Source organism: Pantherophis guttatus, chromosome 6 (genome assembly GCF_059756535.1).
Source record: "Pantherophis guttatus breed Tessera chromosome 6, ASM5975653v1, whole genome shotgun sequence".
Taxonomy (NCBI): Eukaryota; Metazoa; Chordata; class Lepidosauria; order Squamata; family Colubridae; genus Pantherophis; species Pantherophis guttatus.
This window is the reverse complement of record NC_142068.1, coordinates 71,639,766-71,665,479: the sequence shown is the minus strand read 5'-3', so window position 1 is coordinate 71,665,479 and position 25,714 is coordinate 71,639,766. Positions and strand designations below refer to the sequence as shown.

The following is a 25,714-nucleotide window of genomic DNA, read 5'->3' as shown; positions in this document are numbered from 1 at the left end:
CTAGTCATGTATATATGAATAAAGAGGCCTATAAGTCCTAGTAATAGAATAGCTAATGTCAGGTGCCGGGGAAATCAGGAGATTTAGGCAGCTCAAATGAGCATAAGATTATTGCAACCTTAAGCTCTCTACAAAAAAGTGGAAATTAAGAAGGCGTTCAAGATGAGCTAGACTTGGATCTCTCGTGAGTGTGCAGAGATTTGTGACTTATAACACATTTGACTCCTCCCTTGGGCTCAGCCTGGTCATCTACAGCTAACATTTTAATTCACAATTAAGCCATAATTTAACAGTTCTTGTTAGAGTTTAATCTAATAAAGTTTTGTCCAATTACCCTTCAAATCATGTTGTTGCTATGATTATTGATCCCCTAAGACAAAATCATTTGTTTTTAATAATTGCCAACAAGAACTATAATGGAAAGGGGGGAAGAATGTTGCTCCTGTGCTATTCGCTCATGAGCCCAAATGTACTGATCATTTCCTTTTTTTTTTTTTTTTTTGGTTTTAAATATTTTATTGTTAAGAAATTGTAATAATGCAGTTTTTTGTCCATCCGATTACATGGTATAGGAAAAGGAAATAAATAAAAATACAAATGTATGTACATATAGATAATCTTTGCTACTCAATTACATGGTATATAAATATATATATATATATATACTTATATCATTCTTAATGTGTATATATAATGGGTCTTTAAAGGTAAATTAATAAATACATAAGTCATATCTTTTGCTTACCTATGTAACCTTTCCTTACCTCGTTTTACTTGTACCGTAGATGGTAGAAAGTAAAACGAGGTACTGATCATTTCCATCAGTGTTTGAACAAAATGACATCACATATGTCGTGAGGTCATCCCACAGAGGAGACAAACTAGACTAGTACTGTATAGTGATGTTATATTCCTTACCTGCCCGTGATCATTAGTCCTCAGGAAGGTGTCCTACAAATCCTTAGTTGCACTCCTACAAATTGTACACAATAGATAGTTTGCCTCCTGTGTTTCTCTGCAGGAATTTCATGGTAAGCAACATATTGTCTTCTAATATGGGGGAATTCAATTTTCTTCAATCCCAGATAATGTGACTTAATAAAGCAAAGGAAAGGGGGGAATGCAATCCGCACTAAATAAAATAAAATAATTAAAATGTATTTAAGCGTTGTGAAGTGTATCACCCTATGACAAACGCAAGCAGCATGACCTTTGGATTCATAAGGAAGTGACAATCTAAATCTGAACATTTTATCTTCTAAGGAATGTGGATATCTTTGAGAGCATCATAATTTAACAGTATCTCTTGCAAAGATGGCTTGCAAAAATCACATTGTAACTGAAACAACATAATGCAAACACTGTAGGATGCCACAGTGAGCGTATAGGTAGTCCTCATTTACTGACCACAATTGAGACGACAACTATTAAGTGCTATAGTTGCTAAGCAAAAAAAAAAAATCACATCACCATGTTGGACTTACGAAGTCACTTCCAATTCCATCTCTAAGTGAGTCATTGCAGGTTGTTAAGTGAGACATCATATGACCAAGGCTTGCAATTTTACTGCTGACTTCTCGGAAGCCTGTTGTGAAGTGCACAAATGATGATCACATGAACTATAATTTAAGAGTGTTTTTAAAAAATGAAGCACTAAGTTGTAAAACACTTTAAAAATAACAACAGTATCTTGGGGGGGGGAGTCAATTTATCAATCTTTTAATTCAAAAACCAAAAGAAATATACATACATACAATATTTTCCTATCACCTAGAGACAACATGTGGCATTATTTGTCTCCAGCAAATGTCACAGTTTGGAATATTCAAATTGAAGACTAGGATTCTCTTTGGCAAAATTTTTGCTTGAAAGGCCAGCAGATTTGGCGCACAAGTTACTGTTTAAAAAAAAAAAAAGTTTGCAAGATCTCCAAAATCTTGTCAGATTACCGTTGACCTCAGAGAAGAGTAACATCTTGTTAGATTGTTCTTGTAGATTGATCCACCTTTGGTCAATCTCATGTTGGCAGTAAATCCTTCATAACTCAGAGCCAATATGAAACAGCTTTAGAGTTTGAAGCATGATATGTCTGGAAAGTGCCTGATGGGGACCTGTATTACCGTCAGACCAAAATGAGAAGCTTAGCTCATAATTGGACTTCACTCCATACAATGGGATAGCAAAGAGCAGAGGCAGAGTCATTTTGTCAGCTTCTTGGCATCTGGACTTTGTGCTTGATCTTCATAATAACTGGAATCCAAAGATTAACTTTAATACAAAGGTGGTGGGTAGTACTCTCTTTGCCAGAGAAAGCTCAGAATATCACCAGTGGCAAAAATGATATGCAGAGAAATTGGAAAAAATGGAAGAAAATTGCAGCAACATTCTCTGGTAAGTTCTATTTGCAATTATCTCTAATTAGTGTGATTGGAAAACAATTATAGTAAAGTTAGCTTCTGACTAGAAAATAGAACTGTTACATTCAAAAGAACTCTATTTAATCTGTTCTATCATATTTTACTTCTTTGAAGAGCTGTTTAGGATTTTACATTCCAATACAATCAATCTGACTATATCACAGATTCCAGAATTCTTAAAAAAAAAAAAAACATTTTCCAGAACCATACCTGCCCAGGAATCACCAAGTTTAGTCTCTAATGCTGAGATTTATTATGGTCTCCCATCCCAATGCTAATCAGGTCAAATCCTACTTAGCTTTTTTGAGATCAACAAAGCCAGATTTTGGTTCCCATCGGCAAAGATTATTGTACAACCTTCCTAGAAATTGTGGATGATTTACAGTAGTACAGTATTAATACAGGTAGTCCTCAACTTACAACCACAATTGAGCCCAACATTTCTGTTGCTAAGCGACACGTTTGTTAAATGAGTTTTGCCCCATTTTACAACCTTTCTTGCCACAGTTGTTAAGGGAATCATGGCAGTTGTTAAGTTAGTTACATGGTTGTTAAGTGAATCTGGCTTACCCATTGACTTCGCTTGTCAGAAGGTCGCAAAAGGTGATCCTATGATTCCAGGGCACTGCAACCATGTAGATCAGTTGTCAACTGTCTGAATTTTGATCACATGATCATTGGGATGCTGCAACGGTCATAAGTGTCAAAAATGGTCATAAGTCACGTTTTTCAGTGATGTTGTAACTTTGAACAGTCACTAAATGAATGGTAGCCTTTGGCCTCAAGTCTCCAGTTTTTTCCAACAAAAATAATCTTGTGGGGTAAGTTGAGATGAGATGGTGAATGATCAAAAGTCACCAAGTGAGCTTCTTTAGGTAAGGGTTAAACTTGAACTTGGATCTCCGTATACTACACTGGCTATTTTTGAAAAGGAAATTGGCTGTTGTAGTGTTTCCATGCGCCTTCGGCATTTAGTCATGCTGGCCACATGACCACAGAGACGTCTTCAGACAGTGCTGGCTCTTCGGCTTTGAAACGGAGATGAGCACCGCCCCCTAGAGTCGAGAATGACTAGCACGTATGTGCGAGGGGAATCTTTACCTTTACCTTTTTAGCAGTGTTTTACTGTCTCATCTGAATTCAGCAGTAGCCAATGCTGACTAGTCTGAATGAAACTTCACTTTAAATCATTTTTCTAAATGCTTGGTGAGTATCACTGATCAAGGGAGTGCAAAACATTACAGATCTGAATTGCTTCAATATTGGAAAAATACATTTAGGAATGGATTGAAGACCTGAAGTTACTTGTGGCTTTAGAAAGAAATGCTTACAAACAAATTATGTAGGGGGTGACTGTACTGTAGTGAATTATGATAATTCTTTATTGAAACTATTACAAACAATGCTGTAACCATGGAGGTTATTTTATATCACTTTATAATTCATTTTTTCTTTCCTTTATTTTGTGCTTTTTTTGGTCCTTGCTCTTCTTTCTTTCATTTCTCCTCTTTTTAATTCTAAATATTCGATCTTGCTAATTTTTATTCTGTATGAAATTTTTAATTAGTTTTAATTTAATTTTTTATTTGTTTAATTAGAAAACTTACTAAAGTATTGGACAAATATGTACAAGCATGTGTGTGCATGAGTATCTATGTGTAACCTGTGTATCTTTTGTATCACTTTCTTTTTTCTTACACAAATGTTTAATTTCGATGAACAAATACCATACATTATACATAGAATAGTAATTAAATAATAAATTGTTTAGTAAATCCACTCTTCCCCCAAAAAGCTCCCCCCCCAGTTTTGAATTTGAAAGACTTTATCCTTCCAAAAAGCATTTAAAACTACAATTCGAGTGCAATTCTGGGCTGTATTAGAAAGTTTAGCTGTGGTGCCAGATCATTTTTGTTCTTTATTTCAGTGTTTTTATCTCATCGTTGGTATATATCATTTTTATCTTGCACCATGAGCCAAGAGTTTGGTTTAAGATGGGCAGCCCTGTAAATATTTGAAATAAATAAAATAAAAAATCTTGTTTGAGGCATTGGCTCTGAGTGTGAAGCTGCTATTTCTGCATCAAAACGTGTCATTTCAATCCTTTTTCAGAAATATTTTGAATCCAAGTAGATTGCTTCCATCTTGAAAGAGCTGCCTCATATCCAACATACGCTGATTGATGGCAACAGCCTGTGTTGCATTCTAAATCTGCCATTTTGTACTTAAAATGGACCATTTTGAATTTGAGCTAGCGCTAACAGGAACTGTTTTACAGACAAATACAGGTAGCCCTCGACTTACAAGAGTTCATTTAGTGACCGTTAAAAGTTACAACAGCACTGAAAAAAGAAACTTAGGACCGTTTTTCACAGTTACAACTCTTGCAGCATCCCCATGGTCATGTGATCAAAATTCAGATGCTTGTCAATTGGTTCATATTTATGACCGTTGCTGTGATCCAGGGTCATGGGATCCCATTTTGTGACCTTCTGACAAGCAAAGTCAATGGGGAAGCCACAAAGTCACTTAACAACCTGGGTTGCTAACTTATCAGCTGCAGTGATTCACTTAACAACCGAGGCAAGAAAGGTCGTAAAATGGGGCAAAACTCACTTAACAAATGTCTCACTTAACAACATACATTTTGGGCTCAATTGTGGTCATAGGCCGAGGACTACCTCCATTGTTCAAGGGGAAGCTTTCAACATAGCTCATTGCTCAAGAGCAAAGGGATCAAGGCCATACATTAAGTTGCAGTTCAAAAGATTTATTGCTCATGCCTATAAACAAGATTCTAGTCAACTAACATTCATACGATTATAGAGCCGGGATGGCGCAGTGTTTTAGTTCTCCATTCTCTGTTAAAATGTCTTTATATCTTATAGTCTTGTCCATATTAATCATATTTGGATGTGTCAATGTTTCTATTGTTGAAAGCCACATTGATATTTCCATATAGTGTTTTTCTTTTACTCTCTCCCATACTGCTAACAAACCATTCCTTACACAATGTCTCTGAAAGTATCCATGTATCTTATTTTTTCCATACCATAAGAAAGCATGCCAACCTAGTTGTAAATCATGTCCTTCCAAAGTCAATAGAACTTCTATGTCAGTTATGAGACGCTGACAATAGTCTTGTATTTCTCAATAAAATCCATTCTTTAATCCAAGTTAGCATCGCCGCTTGGTGATACAATTCCCAATTTGGTAGACCAAATCCTCCTCTATTTCTAGAATCTTGGAGCAATTTAAGATTAATTCTTGCTTTTTTCCCTTGCCATATATATTTCCACATCATTTTGTTCAAACTCTCAAAATATTTCTTCTCCAACTTTATCGGAATTCTTTGAAAGAGAAACAACAGTCTTGGCAATATATTCATTTTAATTAATGCTATTCTTCCCATTAAAGATAATTGTAAATTTTTCCATTTTTCCAAGTCTGTTTCAATTTGATTTCTCAGTTTATAATAATTGTCTTCCTTCACTGTAATGCATCTTGAGGTTAATTGGATGCCCAGATATTTCACTTTCTTCATTATTTAAATATCTAGTTTCTCTGTTAGTTGTTTCTTTTGTTTTTCTCCCATATTTTTAACTATAATTTTTGTCTTATCTTTATTTATTTTCAATCCAGCTACTTCTTCATATTCCTCTATTTGCTCAATTAGCTTTGGGCCTGTTTCATAATGAATACTAAATCATCCGCAAATGCTTGTAGCTTATATTCTTCTTTTTTAATTCTCAACCCTTTTATTTCTTTATCTTGTCTTATTTTTCTATTTAAAATTTCTAGGGTCAAAATAAATAATAGTGGAGATAGCGGACATCCTTGTCTAGTTCCTTTTCTTACATCTATTTTCTCTGTCATTTCACCATTTATTATTACTTTTGCAAATTGGTCTTTATATATAGTCTTAATCATATTGATAAATCTATCCCCAAAATCCATCTTTTGTAGTTGTAAAATCATGAATTGCCAGTTCACATTATCAAATGCTTTCTGTGCGTCTAAGAATAACAGTGCCATTTGTTTTTCTGGATGTGCCTCGTAGTATTCCAATGTATCCAATATAATCCTTATATTGTCTCTAATTTGTCTTTTAGGGAGAAAACCATTTTGATCTAAATATATAAATTCATGCAAATATTTTATAATCTGCATTTAATAGTGAAATTGGTCTCTAATTCTTTATTTGTTGGAAATCTGTTTCTTCTTTTGGTATAAAAGTTATATATGCCTCCATCCATGAGTTCGGTACCTTGGCTTCTATTAATAAATCATTAAATATTGTAGCAGTGTATTGCTTAGTACATCCTGCAACTTTTTATATAAAATTCTGCTGGTAACCCATCTGATCCCGGGGTTTTTCCATTCTTCTGCTTTTTAATTCCCTCCATCAATTCCATCATTGATATTCTTTCTTCTAATGCTTTTTAAAATTATTCTGGTATTTTGGGAGTCTTTACTTTTTCCAAATGTTGTACTATTTTTCCTTCTGGTGCCTGTTCTTGTTGATATAGTTTCTTATAGTATTCCTCAATTATTTTTTTCTTTTCCTCATTTCGATAGCGTATCTTTCCCTCTTGATCTAATAATTGACTTAGCAATTTCCCTTCTTTTCCCTTCTTCATTTTATATGCTAGCCATCTTCCTGCTTTATTTGCATTTTCAAAAAAGTTTTGCTTTGATGATTTTATTTTCCTTGCCAGGCCTTCATTTTCTATTAAATTCAATTTATGTTTTGTCAAATCCTTTAGATTTTTGATTTTTTAATCTTGTGGATTTACATTTAATATACATTTTGTAAATTATTGTATATTATTATTTTCTAAATGGACTGAGTGAAAAAGTGAAAAAAGCAAAAAGCACCTTTGACGTATGACTTGACCTTTATGTAAAGTGTATTACTTGAAAATGTCAAGCATATTTGTCAAACAAAAATCTCCCTTAAACATCTCATAATTATTTCTGGATGAGGAAATAAGAACTGAACAGAACCTGTTTTGATTAAGATTTGCACTATAATAGGCCTATAAATCTCTCATCTGGCTTGTTATTTGTAGTACTAAAATATTACAATGTCAAAAACTTGACCTCTTTTACATTCCATTTCCTATTCTATCCCAACCGACAGTTATAATATAAGGTAGAGTTTATCAAGAAGAAAGGATCATTTGTCCAAACTAACATTTATGAAAGAACTGTGGCTCAACTTTGTTCTGATATAATTTGTGTTATTTCTGCTCTGCTTTTATTCACTTACCGGTAGCTTATTTTTCTGAATCTGGCAGGTTGGACCTTCAAAGCAACTGATATTCTCTGGTAAGTTCCTTTGAACTATCCAAGTTGAATATAAATGCAACATAAATGTTTATTACATGGCATTTCTCTATGATTAATGTTGCATAGAGAAAAATAGCTACAGGTACTGAAAGATTTTCATGGTTTTTCTCTATCTTTGCACAAACTATTGAATTGGACAGAGAGTCCAATTACACATAAATATCTATTAAAATAGAATTTGAATGGATGCTTTTAAAATTAAATTGCAAGCTTAAGAATCAGGGTTCCTATGAATACAAACTTAAATTCCTGAAATTCACTTCCAAAGATTGCAGAATTGATTTTAGGCAACAGTATATTTCTGGGTACCGTCTATATTTTGATAATAATGTAGAAAATGTATGTGTGGAAAAATGATGCATCCCAAACAAACCTTTATGAGAATGTTAATGATTAAAAAAAAAAAAAAACATTCACTAGGCTACAAAATTGAACTGAGATGCACCATTTATTTTGGCCTTTACAAATATTTTCTTGGTTTTTAGAATAATTATATTCTAAATAGTGATTTACCATCCTTGATGGAATAGTTTTAACTGAAGTTTTAATTGAATTATTTCGACCTTTGGTCTTTGGTGTGAATTTAATTGAAGGAAGAGAAAATCTAGTGAACTTGCTTCTGATTCTTTAGAATAGAATAGAATTCAAGGTGCTGGTAATTACCTACAAAGCACTTCATGGCTTAAGCCTGGATTACTTGTGGGACTCTTTCTTCCTAGTTATATTTACCAATCCTGTTAGTTCTGATGGAAGAGACATGCTATGGGTCCCGTCTATTAAGGAGTGTTATTTGGCAAGAGCTGGGCATACAGCTTTTTCTGTTGTAGCATCTAGTTATAGAACATCATTCTTCTGGAAATTAGACTTGCCTCAAGACTTTAGGCCCGGTTTTGCTACTGAGCTTTGACCCCAAGTATGTGACTGAGTTTATACCATGCAGAGGTGGGTTTCAGCAGGTTCTGACCAGTTCTGGAGAACCGGTAGCGGAAATTTGGAGTAGTTCGGAGAACTGGTAGTAAAAATTCTGACTGGCCCAGCCCAGGGGTGAAATGCTCCCGGTTCGGACCAGATCGCCTGATCTGGTAGTGATGGAGGCGGGTGGTTCAGAGAACCGGTAGCAAAAATTCCTGCCCCCCCCATGCCCAGCTGAGCCGCACAATCATCAGAGGCTTCTTTTTTTTACTTTTAAAAGCATTTTTTCTACAACCTCTTTGGCTGAAAAAATGCTTTTAAAAGTAAAAAAAAAAAGCTTCTGATTGCCTGATTGGCAGAGGCTTTTTTAAAAAGCCTCTGCTGATCAGGAACTCGGCTTGGATCATCAGAGGCATTTAAAAGAAAAAAGCTTCTGCTGATCAGGCAACTCAGCTTGGATCGTCAGAGGCATTTAAAAGAAAAAAACCCTTTTTTTTCTTTTAAATGTCTCTGACGATCCAAGGTGAGTTGCCTGATTGGCAGAGGCTTTTTAAAAAAGGCTCTGCCGATCAGGCAACTCAGCTGGGATTGTCAGAGCCTTTTGAAAGCATTTTTTCACCAAAGAGGTTGTAGAAAAAATGCTTTTAAAAGTAAAAAAAAAAAATTGGCCATGCCCACCCAGTCACATTACCCCCCACCACCAAGCCACGCCCACAGAACTGGTAGTAACAAAATTTCACCTCTGGCCCTGCTCCCATCTATTCTCTGCATCCCAAGTCCCAGCTGATTGGGAGGAAATGGGAATTTTGCAGTATCCTTCCCCTGGTGTGGGGTGGGAATGGAGATTTTACAGTATCTTTCCCGTGCCATGCCCACCAAGCCATGCTATACCCACCAAGCCACACCCACAGAACTGGTAGTAAAAAAATTTGAAACCCACCACTGATACCATGGTTATGTTAATTGATGGGTTGGTTGATTTTTTAATCTCATATATGTTATTGATTTACTATTGTTTTCATTTTGTTTTTAACGGCAGAATTTTGCATTTAAGATCAGTGGCTTACAAATCAAATAAAAAAACCAAATCTTCTAATTACAGGTAAACCGAATATGTGGCTGGTTCTGATTTTACTTTATTGGCCTGTATTAGTTGAAGGAATTATTTTGAAAAAAAATGTTAATCCTGAAGCCAGACTGAATTCAGTAAGTAACTTCTCCAAGGAATTTTTCAGAACAGCCCATTCCATTGGAATAATGCTGAAGCAAGGATGATGTCTACTTTTAAGGTCTTCTAAAGCCTCATAAAAACTATGTTGGAGGGCCTTCAAAGAAAGACTGAGAATCTTGACAGAATTAAACTGAACTTGATTAGCTGTTATCATGTTCAGATTTTTAATGTTCATAATATATGTAGTTATCTATAGATGTTGGTTACTGTATTAGCATATTTGTCATATTATTCACATCTATACCTCTTAGTATTTCTTTAGATTGAAATAGTCTATTAGGTTTATTCATCATATCACATTTATCACTATGATGAACTGATTTTGCGTTTGTCTTCCCTTTTTGTAGAAAGAACTCATCCTGTATTGGAAATATCCTCTTGAGGAATATTATGTGGTTACAGAAGATGGCTATATTCTCAATTTATTCAGAATTCCACATGGCAGAGAAAACAACACAACCACAAGTTTGTATTCTTATTAAGTTGGGCCATTTTACAATTGTGCTTTACAATAGTGTATGTGCTTCTCAGCAAAGAACAAAATTCAAAGCCTCTCTGCGAATGTGGAGAGGGAAGCAACAATTTAAGATGGAATAATTCTGCTACAAATTATAATTTTGGAATAAAGTTACAACATCCAATATTAGTCTTACAAAGATTACCTGAAGCACCAAATGACAGGATGTCTTTGTGATTGCTTTGTTTCAGGTCCAAAGCGAGTAGTGTTTCTACAGCATGGCTTGCTCGTGGATGCTGCCCAATGGTACCAAAATTTTCCTCATAATAGTCTGGCTTTCATGCTAGCAGACACTGGATATGATGTCTGGCTAGGAAATAGCCGAGGGAACACCTGGTGCAAGAATCACACATCTCTTTCACCCTTGTTTGAGAAGTTTTGGAAATTCAGGTATCCTGATATAAGCTCTGCAGAGCAATTTGAATTTCAGAAGTCTCTTCATGCTGGAGTTGTATGAATGCTTGAGAATTTTTATAGTCTTTGAGGCTATTATCAATTGGGCTGCCTTCCTCTCTCTGAAGCACAATCCGAGATATTCAAAGCATTTCTTATTGTGTTTTAAGTTTATTACAGTGGTGAAATCCATTTTTTTTTACTACCGGTTCTGTGGACGTGGCTTCGTGGGCATGGTGTGGCATGGTGGGCATGGTGTAGCTTGGTGGGTGTGGCAGGGGAAGGATACTACAAAATCTCCATTCCCATCCCACTCCAGGGAAAGGATACTGCAAAATCCTCATTCCCTCCCCACTCCTGGGGGAAGGATATTGCAAAAACTCCATTCCCACCCCACTCTGGGACCAGACAGAGTTGGTATTTGCCAGTTCTCTGAACTGCTCAAAATTTCCGCTACCGGTTATCCAGAACCTGTCAGAATGAACCTGCTGGATTTCACCCCTGGTTTATTATCTTATTTCCCTTCGTTCCTATTCTGGACAAGAATAGTACATGTCTGCATGAGATCTAGTCCAGCGGCCCCCAACCTTTTGGGCACCAGGGATCAGCTCCATGGAGATAGGTTTTTCTGCAGAGTGGAGGGAATGTGGTTTCGTGTGCTGCCTGCATCCTGCAGATGAGGCTTCGCTTGTTTGTGTGGCCCAGTTTCTGATATGCCGCGGATCAGTGCCAGTCCACGGACCAGGGGTTAGGGAGCCCTGACCTAGTCTATACATTAATAAGAGCTGCTTGTTTGCTTTATTCCACTCGCAACAGAAAAGATAGAGCAGGGGTGTCAAACTCAAGGCCTGTGGGCCAGATCCTGGCCCTGCCCTCCCCCCCACTGCACCCCAAGGTCAAACAAAACCCTGTTGCGGCCCTCAATAAAATCGAGTTTGACATCCCTGAGATAGAGCATAGAGAAGATTCTGATTTTTGGAGCAAAAGTAGGATTTTTCTGCCTTTTACTTCCTTAACAACAATTTCTCTGAAATGCTTTTCTCCATTTGAAGCCCTCTTAGGGAAAATAAATTAATGCTGTAAATAAAGGAAGCCTCCTTTACAGTTTCTCAAAGCTTTTTGTTCCCATAGTAAAGAAACTTTTATTTTACAGGTAGTCCTAAACTTACGACCAAAGTTGAACCCAAAACTTCTGTTGCTGAGAAATTTGTTAAGTGGATTTTGCCCCATTTTACGATTTTTCTTGCCACAGTTGTTAAGTGAATAATGGCAGTTGTTAAGTTATGAAGTGAAGTGAAATGAAGTGAAATCTGGCTTTCCCACTGACTTTGCTTGTCAGAATTTACAAAAGGCATGACCCAGGGACCCTGCAACCGCCATAAATATGAGGCTGTTGCCAAGCATCCAAATTTTGATCATGTGACCCTGGGGATACCACAACGGTTGTAAGTGTGAAAAATGATCATAAGGCACTTTTTTCAGTGCTGCTGTAACTTAGAATGCTTATTTAATGAACTGTTGTAAATCGAGGACTATCTGTATTGATTTGTCCTCATATTTTATTCTCAGGAAGATGAATTGTTTATTTTTACTGCATATTTTTTTTATTTTGCCATCCCCATTATAAGTTTTTGATTGGCTTACATATTGTAGAATGAAAACATGACATTCACACCAGCGGTAGGATTCAAATAATTTAACAACCGGTTCTCTGCCCTAATGATTTCTTCCAACAACCAATTCACCAAACTGCTCAGAAAGTTAACAGCCGGTTCTCCCGAAGTGGTGCGAACTGGCTGAATCCCACCACTGATTCACACCCAAATCCTTGGCTGTAAGAACTCCACCACTTCCACACACACTCCAGCCACTAGAAGTTTTCAACAAAATAACAACAAAAACCCATTTTCCCTCTCTTTCTCCAAATTCAGTCTTCGTTGATCTTCGTTAATCTCTTTCTTTAAAGAGATTATTGCTATACTTACACTGATACTCCCTTTCCCAACATATATGCCATTGCCAACATCTATGCAAGCAAGGCTAGCAGAGCTGGATTTAGGCACAATCTAAGCAATCAGAAGAATTTCCCAAAATTTCAGATTTTTAAAAACTATTACAGTTTTATTATAATTCCATTGAAGATAGTTTCCATAAATTATCTTCCTCCAACAGAATATATGAGGCTTAGATTTGAACAGTGCTGATGATGTTACTTAGTTGTGTAATGAAGTGTCTGCAGCAGGGGTGAAATTTACTTACCTTCCCTACCGGTTCACCAATGTTCATGTGCCGTCATCTGCGCATGCACAGAGACTTAAAATGTCACAAAAAAGCGATGTCATGACATCCGCGCAGGTGGGCGGAGCCTCCCGCAGGCGCCATTACCAGTTTGCCCAAGTCAGATAGAACTGGTTGGATTTCACCCCTCGTCTGCAGGCAAATAACCAAGCTCACTGAGCATCAAAGAAGTCCATATTAAGCCCTTCTTTATGGCTTACGGATGCTCCTTAATTGATTAAGATGTGCTTCATTCCTACATGCATTCTAGACCCCATCAGGACGCCAGTCCTAAAGGTTAGTCATGGACAAGATGGAAAGGTAGGATTTTGGGTCTAAATCTTGAACTCCTGTCCTTTACTTAATTTTAAGGCTGGTTAGGATGCATTGCTTGAGCACCATATCCACCGTGGAAACCACTTTGTGAAAATGAGACTCACACATTCTCGGGTTTTGAAAGGCTGAAGATCCTTGCCATGCATGCAGCTTAATGAGGACATTTGTTTTTGTTTCCAGTTACGACCAGATGGCTAAATATGACCTTCCAGCATCTATAGATTTTGTTCTGCAGAAAACTGGGCAGCAACAACTTTATTATATTGGCCACTCCCAAGGAACCACCATTGGTAAGTTCAGAAGATACCCAATCTTGTGCCAAGGGGCTGCTCTTGTCTAGGGCTACAATCTTATGTATATTTACCAGAAAGCTAAGTCCCACTGAACTCAAGTAAATGTTCTAATTAATATTAATTAATTAATTAATATATTAATTAATATAAGACAGTACTGGGAATGCATTTGCTTGGAAGTACATCTAGTGCATGGGTGTCAAACTCAAAGCCCATGGGCCAGATGCGGCCCTTCGATACCTGAGGAACCCTCTCACCCCATTCCACTCATTCTGTCAGAAGGGGTTTGTGGCGGATCCTGTCAGTCAAGGACTGGCAGACTCCAGGAGAAGGACATTTTCTGCTGTGGCTCCTGCCCTCTGAAACATTGTGGGATCTGCCCCCACTCTCTTGGCTTTCTCTAAGAGTCTTGAAACCTGGCTGTGACAACTGGCCTGGGGGCCCTGATGTTGAAGGTGATACTAGTTCATCTCCACCCTTCCATGTTGGAAGTGGATTAGGAAGAAGAACCCACCTCCACCCTGTAGTATTCTGGTTTTGACTTACCGTATTTAATTTCTATTTATTTATTTCCTATTGAATGTTTCATTTTTACTCTTTAATTTTATGATGTTTTTAAGCTGTCCAAGGTCACGTGACAGTGATATGGGCATCATATCATAAATTAAATAAATAAATTTTCTTTTAGTCTTGGAATTTCCTTCCTTCCTTCCTTCCTTCCTTCCTTCCTTCCTTCCTTCCTTCCTTCCTTCCTTCCTTCCTTCCTTCCCTCCCTCCCTCCCTCCCTCCCTCCCTCCCTCCCATCCATTCATCCATCTTTCTGTCATCTCTGTTTCTCTCTCTCTCTCTCTCTCTCCCACACTCACACACAGAGAGCCAATATTACTAAAAAAGAGTGTTTTCCTATACATAGGTAGTCCTTGACTTACAACCACAATTGAACCCAAAATTTCTGTTGCAATGCAAGACAGTTCTTGAGTTTAGCCCAGTGGTGAAATCTAAAATTTGTTACTACTGGTTCTGTGGGTGTGGCTTGTGTATGTGTGTATGTGTGTGTGTAATGTGACAGGGTGGGCGTGGCCAATTTTTTTTTAACTTTTAAAACCATTTTTTCTACAACCTCTTCGGCGAAGAGGTTGTTAAAAAATGCTTTCAAAAGGCTCTGACGATCCCAGCTGAGTTGCTTGATCGGCAGAGCCTTTTTTTCTTTTAAATGCCTCTGACGATCAGGCAACTCAAAGGCTTTTAAAAGAAAAAACCCCTTTTTTTCTTTTAAACGCCTTTGATGATCCCAGCTGAGCTGTGCGATCATCAGAGGCTTTTTTTTTTATTTTTAAAAGCATTTTTTCGGCCGAAGAGGTTGTAGAAAAAATGCTTTTAAAAGTAAAAAAAAAAGCCTCTGATGATTGTGCGGCTCAGCTGGGATTTGGGGGGGGGCAGGGATTTTTGCTACCAGTTCTCCAAACCACCTGCCTCCATCGCTACCGGATCAGGAGATCCGGTCCGAACCGGGAGCATTTCACCCCTGGTTTAGCCCATTTTGTGAACTTTCTTGCCACAGTTGTTAAGTGAATCACTGCAGTAAATCAAATTGGTAACACAGTTATTAAGTGAATCTGGCTTCCCCATTGATGTTGCTTGCCAGAAGGCTGCAAAAGGTGATCACATGATCCCAGGACACTGCAATAATCATAATTATGAGCCAGTTTGCTTCTGAATTTTGATCACATGATCACCAGGATGCTCATAATGGTCATAAGTGTGAAAAACAGTCATAAGTCACTTTTTTTCGATGCCATTGTAACTTCAAACAGTCACCAAACGAATGATTCTAAGTTGAGGCCTACCTGTATTGGTTCCATTGTGTCCCTTACAGGTATATTATCTTCTGTAGAACTGCTGAGGGTGGGGTGGGGCATATGATCCTGTATAACTAATATTCACATCTCTGAAATTTTTCAGATCTTATTTGGAGAAAAAGAGTTTTTGCCCAGAACATATTTTAATACTTTGGTTGCTACCACAGTCTGCAGTCAGGAGACACTGGTGTCTATTTGTAGCAACCTATTATTTGTATTGCATGGTTTTAATGAGAAGAACTTGAATATGGTGAGTACTGTTGGTTCAGCATAAGATTTTTCATTTTACAGATTTTTCCCAGTAATGCTACTAGTTGGACAATATTCCCAGCAGGCATAACCATTGGAAGTTACTGTCAAACATGCTTTTTCAAAAGGCAACTGGACTGTTTTTTGAGGAAGACATCTAAGAAGCTTTCTGGGTTCTGGCAGGATGCTGGGGATGATGGAAGGACTAGTTCTGACAAGATGGGGGGTTGGGGGCGAGGGGGAGCTGGAAGGATCATAGTTCTTTGCAATCATCTGGTTGTTAGCACTCTACCTGAGAGGCCTTGAGGCAATTTGGAGGTTTATTTGTGCCTCAAGAGTGGCTTCAAGAGCTCTCACAGAGAATGCTAACAACCAGATGACTGCAAAGAAATATGATCCTTCCATCGCTCCCCCTACCCCATCCTGTCAGAGATAGTCCTTCCATCACCCGCACCATCCTGCCAGAACCGAGGATGTTTCTTGGATGAAAAGGGAAACGGCTTCCTCAAAGGGGGAAAAACAAAACAAAACAGTCCAGTTGCCTTTTGAAAAGCACCTTTGAGACAACTATGACCTGGATGACTGAGAACCTCCACAGATATTGGAAGTTGCCATTTCACTATGTCAGGAGGACAAAACCAATTAGGGCAGCATTTTTCAAACTTGGCAACTTCAAGACCTGTAGACTTCAATTTCCAGAATTCAAGCTGGCCAGGAAAGCTCTTTGGCTGAAGAGGTTGTAAAAAAAAATGCTTTTAAAGGGCTCTGACGATCCCAGCTGAGTTGCCTGATCGTCAGAGGCTTTTTTTCTTTTAAAAGCATTTTTTCTAAAAGCATTTTCTTTTAAAAGAAAAAAAAGCCTCTGACGATCAGGCACCTCAGCTGGGATCGTCAGAGCCTTTTAAAAGCATTTTTTCTACAACCTCTTTGGCCAAAGAGGTTGTAGAAAAAATGCTTTTAAAAGTAAAAAAAAAAAGTCTCTGATGATTGCGCGGCTCAGCTGGGCATGGGCGGGGGGAGAGGGATTTTTGCTTCCGGTTCTCCGAACCACCCGCCGCCATCGCTACTGGATCAGGTGATCCGGTCCAAACCGGGAGCATTTCACCCCTGATTAGATTGGTTTACTCAAGCACACCTTATGGAATAGACACAATTTGGATTTGTATAATACAAACAACAGATGACTGTTTGACTCTCCCTTTCTGGAGGAGAGACATTTTTAAGTAACTGCCAAATATTTCAACAGTAAACAGCTCAACCAAAGAATCTCTAAGATCACCCCCACCAACACTGACAGGCAAGCCATTAGAATATAAACGGACAACAAATTGCACTCCTTACTAGCACTGATGATGTTACTAGTTTGGGTAATGAAACGTCTCTGCAAGAAAATGAGCAAGCTCAGAGATTTGCACATTTTTAAGACTCTTGGTCTTCTCTGCCATAAGCCGTGGTTTGCAATCATTAATGGTTAGATTTATGCAGTGTCATACAACCAAAGAAAGAAATCACAATGATTCCTTAACATAAAAAAAACTCAGTTGAAATTAACTTGGTTGCACAATAATCTACCTGATGACTTTTTTTTCCTCCAGAGCCGAGTCGATGTGTATACATCATATGTCCCAGCTAGTACATCTGTGCAAAATATGATCCATTGGAAACAGGTAGATACCCTGAAATAAATTGCTACCCTGGGAGGGCATAATATATTATGCTTTAAGAAATTATAGGATGGGCTTTTCTTGAGAGTTATAAATTGTTATTCTTTTGTTGATAATACCCAAGTGATATTTCAATCCTGAACTGTCCATGTTATGCTATCTCGGTCCTGTCACAGTGTCTGAAAGCTATACAGGTCTGAATGGGGAGAAAAAAAAGTCAGGCTAAATCATGAGAGTACTGAGTGGCTGTGAATATTTTCCCCTCCAGTTCTGGGGTTTTCCCATCTTTGGTTTTGAATGGGAGAGCATTTCCCTATTCATGATGGATCCATAATTTGAGGGTTGCTTTGATCTCCATCCCTTGCTCAAAGAAGATCTTTGCACAGATTTATCTAATTTGCCAGTCATGCCTGTTGCTGACTTAGAAGCCCCTTAGCAATTGCTCAGATCCTAGTCATCTCACCAAGGGATTACTGCAATGTACTCCAAATGGGGCTGCCCTTGAAAACCACAATCAGAATAGAGTTGGAAGGGACCTTGGAGGCAGTGGTGGTTGCCGCCGCTTCGGACCGGTTCGCTAGAATTCCAACAATCAGCTGGCCCTGCCCACCCACCCCTGCCCTATTCTGTCCTATATTTCCTTCTTTCTGGCTCAGCTGATTCGCGCGGCACAGCTGATTTCCACGCCTCCACTGTTCTACTTACTGAGGCTGCCTTAGAAGGTAAGCAGCTGAGCTTCAAATTGCTGTATTTTGAATGCTGTGGGCACGCACGTTAGGCACATGCACGCCAGTGGTGGGTTTCAAAATTTTTTACTACCGCTTGGTGGGTGTGGCATGGCTTGGGGGGCGTGGCAGGTGAAGGATACTGTAAAATCTCCATTCCCACCCCAATCCAGGGGAAAGTTACTGTAAAATCCCCATTTCCTCCTGATCAGCTGGGACTTGGGAGGCAGAGAGTAGATGGGGGCAGGGCCAGTCAGAATTTTTACTACCGGTTCTCTGAATTACTCAAAGTTTCTGCTACTGGTTCTCCAGAACTGGTCAGAACCTGCTGTAACCCACCTCTGATGCATGCACAAAGTGCACACCCACAGAACCGGTTGTTAAACCGATTACAGCTCACCACCGCTTGGAGCCCTTCTAGTCCAGCTCCCTACTCAAGAAAGAGAACCTATACTATTTCAGATAAGTGGCTGTTTAATCTCTTCTTAAAAATCTCCAGTGATGGAGTGCCTATGATTTCTGAAGGCAAGTTATTCCACTGGTTAATTGTCCTCACTGTTAGGAAATTTCTCCTTAATTCCAGGTTGCTTCTCTCCTTGTGTTCTGTCCCCGTCCCACACACCCACACCCACAGACGGCCCGGAGTTAATAAGCCACATGACAAAATCTTTGAAGATAAAGCTGGCAGCAACCCAGTGGCTAGCTGCCAATTCAGACTTTACTCACACAAAACAAAGATTAGACTGCAAGCATTCTGATAAAGCAGGCAAAGTTTCAACAATACAAGGATTAGTCCAAATGCACTCCGACAAGGCAGGCAGAAGTCCAGTAATGCAGAGATCATGGATTATTTCTAGTTTTTGCTCGTCACAAACTGAACTGGCCACCACACCCACATTTATACCCTGTGGGGTGTGGTCCAGTGACTCAGCTAATCTCTGGCACGCCTTCCCCTCTGCTGCGCATGCTTCTCCCTGTGCAGCTGTCGAGGATCCAGCCAACACTTATCTACTTCGTCGCTGTCCACCTGTGGCTGCGGGGATGTGCTTGGCTCTGGGCCTATCTCTTGGCCTTCGGTGTCCTCTGGAGGCATTGCCAGAGAGGAGGGTCCTGGAGAGGGAGGCCTTGCCAAATCCTCTCCCTCACTCTCAGAGTCTGCATCTGTCGATAGCCCAGGCTCAGGCAATGGAGCAACAACACCTTGATAAGTTTTCATCCATTGTTTCTTGTCTTGCCCTCTAGTGCTTTGGAAAATAACTTGACCTCCTCCTCTTTGTGGCAATCTCTCAAATACTGTAATATTGCTATCATGTCCCTCATACTCCTTCTTTTCTCTAGACTAGCGAAACCCGAATACCGCAACTGTTCTTCACATGTTTTAGTCTCCAGGCCTTTAATCATTTTAGTTGCTCTTCTTTGCACCTTTTCCAAAGTGTCAACATCTTTTTTGTAATGTGGCAAGCAAAACTGGATGCAGTATTCCAGGTGTGGTCTTACTAAAGCTTTATAAAGAGGCACTAATACTTCACATGATTTTGATTCTATGCCTCTATTTATACAACCAAGGATTGTATTAGCTGTTTTGGCTGCTGCTACCTGGAAGTTATGGTTGCTCATGAATATGGTAGAACCGACAGCATAGTGCAATATGCCTAGGTGACATCTTTGCTCTGTGAGTTGCACTGGTTACCAGTTAGTCTCCGGGGCCAATTCAAGGTGCTGATTACCATCTAATACTGGCACTGGGCCTTATATTTGAAGAACCATCTCTCTCCAATAATGCATTTGTCTCATATGACACATTAGTTTTAGGTCCCTTCTGTTAAACAATGTCATCTATTAGAACCTAGGGAATAAGCTTTCTCTATCACAGTATATGTTTAATAATCTCCCTGTTTCCCCAAGAGTCCTATATGGCTCTCTAATGACATTAGAAAAGTCATTGAAAACTTGGTTATTTTCCCAAGTTTTGGGACAACTGTTGGTTGAGTTTGTTTAATTTAGAGACTTGGATACTGGATGCATATAATCAATTCCTTCATTTATTGTATGCTTTTCTTTTTTTAAAAAAAAATGCAAATGTCCCAGAGTTATTTAAAGTTAGGCAGCTTCTAAATTGTATAAATATATAAATAAATCAGTCAGTTCCTGGTCAAAATTTTGAACTTGCTCGATCTCATTAGGAAAGACCTCTTCTGGTGCAGCCATAACCAAGGGACGTTCTACCACATGTGGTGGACATGCCCTAAGATTAAGAAATTTTGGTGGAAGATAAAAAAATGGCTGGAAGAGATAACTGGGTGGAAGATAGAAAGAAAACCGGAACTATTCCTGCTGGGTATTTTGGAAGGGAAAATGGAAAAGAATTTACAATATATCATATTACACATACTAACTGTGAGTAGGATTGTCATAGCACAAAATTGGAAACAACTGGATATCCCCCCCCCAGACCAAATTATAATTAAAAAAATATACAAATGCGCAGAAATGGACAGATTATCCATGGAAATTAAGGAAAGGGAAGACTCCGAGTATTATTTAATTTGGAATAGATGGTATTCCTGGCTGGAGAGTAAAGTTAAAATGTAAGCAATATTATGTCAAGAAACTGAATTGTGAATAGAAGTTAGTATAACTTAGATAAGGATGTAAATTAAGATAGTGATAGATAGAAGTAGAATTTGTGTATGGAAGTTAATTAGGATAGAGTTACCGATGTAGAAAAGCTGTAATTAGTGTTTAAGCTTCGATGTGTTTGTTTTTGTCTTTGTTTTTGATGTGTGTTATAGTTTTCTATTTTTTCCTCTTTTCTATTTTTTGTATTGCTCAAGTGTAAAATAGGTTAATGATTCTAACTTACTGGTTTGTGGGGGGGGGGTTGGCTAGTGGCAAAACAAAGCCCAGGGAATTGTTTGAAAGGCTAATAAGAATATTAACAGATGATGGTCATCATCAGCCATTGCAGGGAGTGGTCAAAAGAGGCAGGATGGCAGTGTGAAGATACAAGTTCTGCCCCCTTATGTATAAATGTGTTGTTAGGGTTCCCGTTGTGTGACACACTGAACCAAGTTAAACAACGGATTAAAGATATACATGGGCAAATGGACATGGCAACCCTTTCAACTAATCATTCCCTTAAACTGCTGACAGCAGTTAAAACAACTTTCACTCTGGAAAAGTATTTACATTTAGAAATGCCATCAGTGGAGAGACAGTTATTTGTTAAGTTTAGATTCGAACTTCTAGATACCAACGTTAGATTCGGCCGCTATCGGAAAATCCCGTATGACAAAAGAATATGCATATGTGGGGTAAACGTCGTGGAGGACACGGCGCATATAATATTCGAATGTAGTCTCTATCAAGAAGTAAGAAAACAATATCTGTCCCCAATTATAAATAAATTTCCCCACTGGAATATAAGCCAAAAATTAGCATTTCTGTTGAGGGCTGACTCTCCTCCCCTGGTAAGAGCGATCACTCAATACCTTAAAAGAATGACGGCAATACAAGCCAGTTATATCAAAAAAAAATTTAGCGATTGTAAGGAAGATGAGCTCAGTTAGAGAGGAGCTAGCCTATTTGGGTTATCTAGTCTTGGCAACTTAGCTATTGAAATTTGATATTGTAAAATTTTAATGTCATCTATCATATATTTTTAGATTGCTATTTTTGTAACTGTTTTATCTTTTTCCCTTTTTCTTTTCTGTTTTGTTTGAAAAGGCCTTCAGGCTATTCAATAAACTATACAAATGTGTTGTTGTTGTTATTCCTATTTGTGAGAGAAAAATTATTTCTCAATTGCTGTGCCTATTAATGGCTTTTGGAATGGATAAGTGGGTGAGCCAATCAGAAGGCAGCTGATGGGTTTGAATCGCCAGGACTTTTATGTTCCCTCCCCTAACTGTCATAGTTGACAGTATAAAAGGAGATACTTGACAGAAAACCGTTGGCAGCCCAGAAGGCAGTCCAGAAAGCAATATATATATATATATATATAATAATATATATATAATATCCTATATATATAATAATATCCTGTCAGAGAGATATATATATCTCTCTGACAGGATATTTAAGCAAAGTAATGAAATACTATTTAATATTTGAATAGATATTGTTTTTATTTTTATGTAAATAAAAACATTTATTAACTGCTTCAGAGGCTCATTTGTTAAAGTAGATCTTAATAGAGATAAAGGTTTACGGTTCATTGATTTATTTCCTCCACGACACTATTTCTTTATTTTATGTTTATATTACACTATCTGTCGATGCACATACAAAACGGGATGTCTGTCATTTTGCCTGCAACTCCCCATCACCCCAAAGACACTGCTGCCGATTGAGAGTATAGGTAGTCCTCATTTAGCAACTGCCTTGTTTAACAACCACTCAGTTATGATGGGTATGAAAAAGTAACTTTATAACCAATCCTCTTAGCACTTGTAAAGCACAGGAAAGCTGAAGTAAGATCATAAATATGGTTTCATTTAGCAACTGCTTCCCTTAACAACCAAGTTGGCAGTCCCAATTGTGATCCCTTAATGAGGACTACCTTTAAACATAGAATCTGGGTTCATCTTGTGAAGTTCTAGTTCTTCCTTTCTATTAAAAATAAATAAATTTGGAATCATTTGAGATTTCTTTATATTTGCAGGCTATCAACAGTGGTAAACTTCAAGCTTATGACCATGGAAGGCTTGGAAATAAATTTCATTATGGACAGGTGAAGTATTTTCCAGCAGATGGTTATCTCAATAGTAATGATATGTATTATACGTATCTCTTGTATTGGGCATTTGGTCATTTCTGCAACTGTCTAGCCCACATGTGATTTTATGCCCTCTACTCTGTTTGGAAGACGAGCCAATTTATTATTACATAACCAGAATTGCATCAAAGTGGTTTCATCCCCAGTGCTGAAGCTCAGTAGATCCATTGGGCTGTTTGAGAATAGCCTAATCCTGGCTTTTGGCTACTGGGCAAACAACCAGCTTCATCCATCTTTGCAATTCCCCCCTCCCTCCCTTTTTGAATCTCCATGAAAATGCACATAAAGTGAACAAATAGGTGGCGAGAAAGAGTAGAACAGGGCTGTCAAATGGCCGGCCTGTAGGCTGGATGCGTCATATGCTGGCCATGCCCACTCCTGGTTTAGCAAAGGAGAAAAAAGTCCTGATACATCACATGATGCCACCGTGACGACGTGAGTTCGACACCCCACTTTTTTGCATGATGAAATTGGCTTTTCTCCATTGGCCCAACCCTACTAACTCATGCCTTTGATTGCACATGTTCTGTTGTGGGGCTGCCTTTGAAAACAACTTGGAAGCTGCAGCTGGTACAAAATGGGTCAGCAAGCTTGCCAATTTAGGACTGCATCTCTACTAGAATTGCCAGTATGCTTCTGGGCCTGTTTCAAAGTGGGTGGTGAAAGTCCTTATATGGCACCAGGGTACCTCAAGCAAACCTTTGTCAGAACTGAATTTGCTTGGTTCAGTCAGCATGAAGGAGCTAGTTGCAAATTCCCTCCCTCTGTGAGTTTCAAGGGGTGTGGGCCAGGCAACAGGACTTCTTCTATTGACTGCTCCTTTTGAATATTTTCCTGTGTGAAGCCCCTTACTGCAATTCCATAAACAGGTTAGAGCAGTTTTATTCCAACATGCTTTCAGTCCTGGATGATTGACAGCATATCCTTGTCATGAGTTTTCTCTGGACTTTTATTTTTTACCTGTTCTTAAGTACTGTTCTTGTAGGGATGTGGTGGCTCAGTGGCTAAGACACTGAGCTTGTCAATCGAAAGGTTGGCAGTTCAGCGGTTCAAATCCCTAGTGATGCATAATGGGGTGAGCTCCCATTACTTGTCCCATCTTCTGCCAACCTAGCAATTCAAAAGCACATAAAAAATGCAAGTAGAAAAATAGGGGCCACTTTTGGTGGGAAGGTTGTTGCTGTTGCGTTCCATGCACTTTTGGCGTTTAGTCATGCCGGCCACATGACCACCAAGATGTCTTCAGACAATGTTGGCTCTTTGGCTTTGAAACGAACGACCAGCACATATGTGCGAGGGGAACCTTTACCTTTTTAAGTACTGTTCTTACTGTACTGTTCTTAAGTATCATTACTTTGTTTGAGCTTATCTCTTGGCATTGGGACATGCTATAAGTATGTACTACAAAATAAAGAAACAAATGGATGGATAGATAGACAGATAGATAGTTAGGGAATGGGCTTAATTAAGAAATATGAATAGTTATAATAGAAGGTTTAAGACGGAAAGTAGAACATACAAAATTCTGCCTTGAAATTTGCCTTATGCATGTATGCATCAGAAATTCAAATAATAGGCCTTGAGATACAGACTTTCCCAAATGTTTTTAAGTATTGTGTGAACACACATGCACAAACAAGCAACCATGCACATGTGCATATGTGCAAACTCAATATTTATATAATTAAAAATTGGGACAATGGTGCCTTTCACCATTTTGAACCCATCTGGAGCTTTCCAGAGGATACCTCCCTTATATATTATGATTACCTTTAATGTAAAACATAACCGACAGAAGAAAAAGGGTGAAGTGTGAAGGTAGGTCAACCAGGAGTGGTAAACATCTTTTGAGACTCAGTAGAAGGGGTGGATGCATTGCATCCTCAATTACAATGAGAAGATACTCTTTGGAAGGAATGTTAATACATACTTAGCATTCTACCGAACTCAAGTTAATGAATACTCAAGAATTCAGCCCCATTTTCTTTCCTTTCCATTCTTGCAAAATGGCACACAATTTAGCTAATAATCTCTCTGTCTGGATCTGAGAAGTAGGACTATGTCACATTTTCTTTTTCATTTTTTAAAAACAGGATTCGCCTCCTGAATACAATATATCAGCTATGACTGTACCAACAGCAATTTGGAATGGTGGAAATGACTGGCTTTCTGATCCTGATGATGTGAATCAATTAATCCCCAAAATTCAAAACCTTATTTCCCACAAATTTATTCCTCAGTGGAACCATCTGGATTTTATGTATGGTATTGATGCACCTGATAAATTGTATTATGAAATAATAGACTTACTTCAGAAGAATCCTTGAGAAATGTTTGCCAATAATGATATATAGTTCATTTGCTATTAGTTGTCTACTGTTTTTTTTCCATGATCCATTTTTAATAAACTTTCAGATTACATACAAAATGAAAGACCATCCAGTGAATTCATACTCTTATCTCTGTTAACTTGTTTTCCATACACGACAAGTCATTTAACTTGGATGCATAGATTATTATATTTACGCATTACTCAGTTTATTTCATCTTTACAATTTTTCTTAAACTACTTTTCTTTCAAACTGAGTGGATGAACACATGGAAACCATATCTCTAATGGAGAACATGCAGTATAGCTAAATTTATAGCTGTGGTGACATAGTGGTTAGAATACTGTATTGCAGGCTAATTCTGCCGACTGCCAGCAGTTCG

The 25,714-nt window shown here is 38.3% G+C and overlaps 1 protein-coding gene across 1 annotated transcript; it reads left to right on the top strand.

The window, feature by feature from the left end:
* The first annotated feature begins 1,702 nt into the window (after positions 1-1,702).
* LOC117670628 (lysosomal acid lipase/cholesteryl ester hydrolase) lies at positions 1,703-25,435 on the top strand. The gene is made up of 11 exons (XM_087872366.1): positions 1,703-2,391; positions 7,718-7,748; positions 9,784-9,887; positions 10,260-10,377; positions 10,621-10,819; positions 13,616-13,725; positions 14,136-14,212; positions 15,691-15,837; positions 17,432-17,503; positions 22,889-22,957; positions 25,096-25,435. The coding sequence occupies exons 1-11, from the start codon at positions 2,338-2,340 to the stop codon at positions 25,327-25,329; spliced, it is 1,215 nt and encodes a 404-aa protein (XP_087728492.1). The 5' UTR covers positions 1,703-2,337; the 3' UTR covers positions 25,330-25,435.
* Positions 25,436-25,714: the final 279 nt, after the last annotated feature.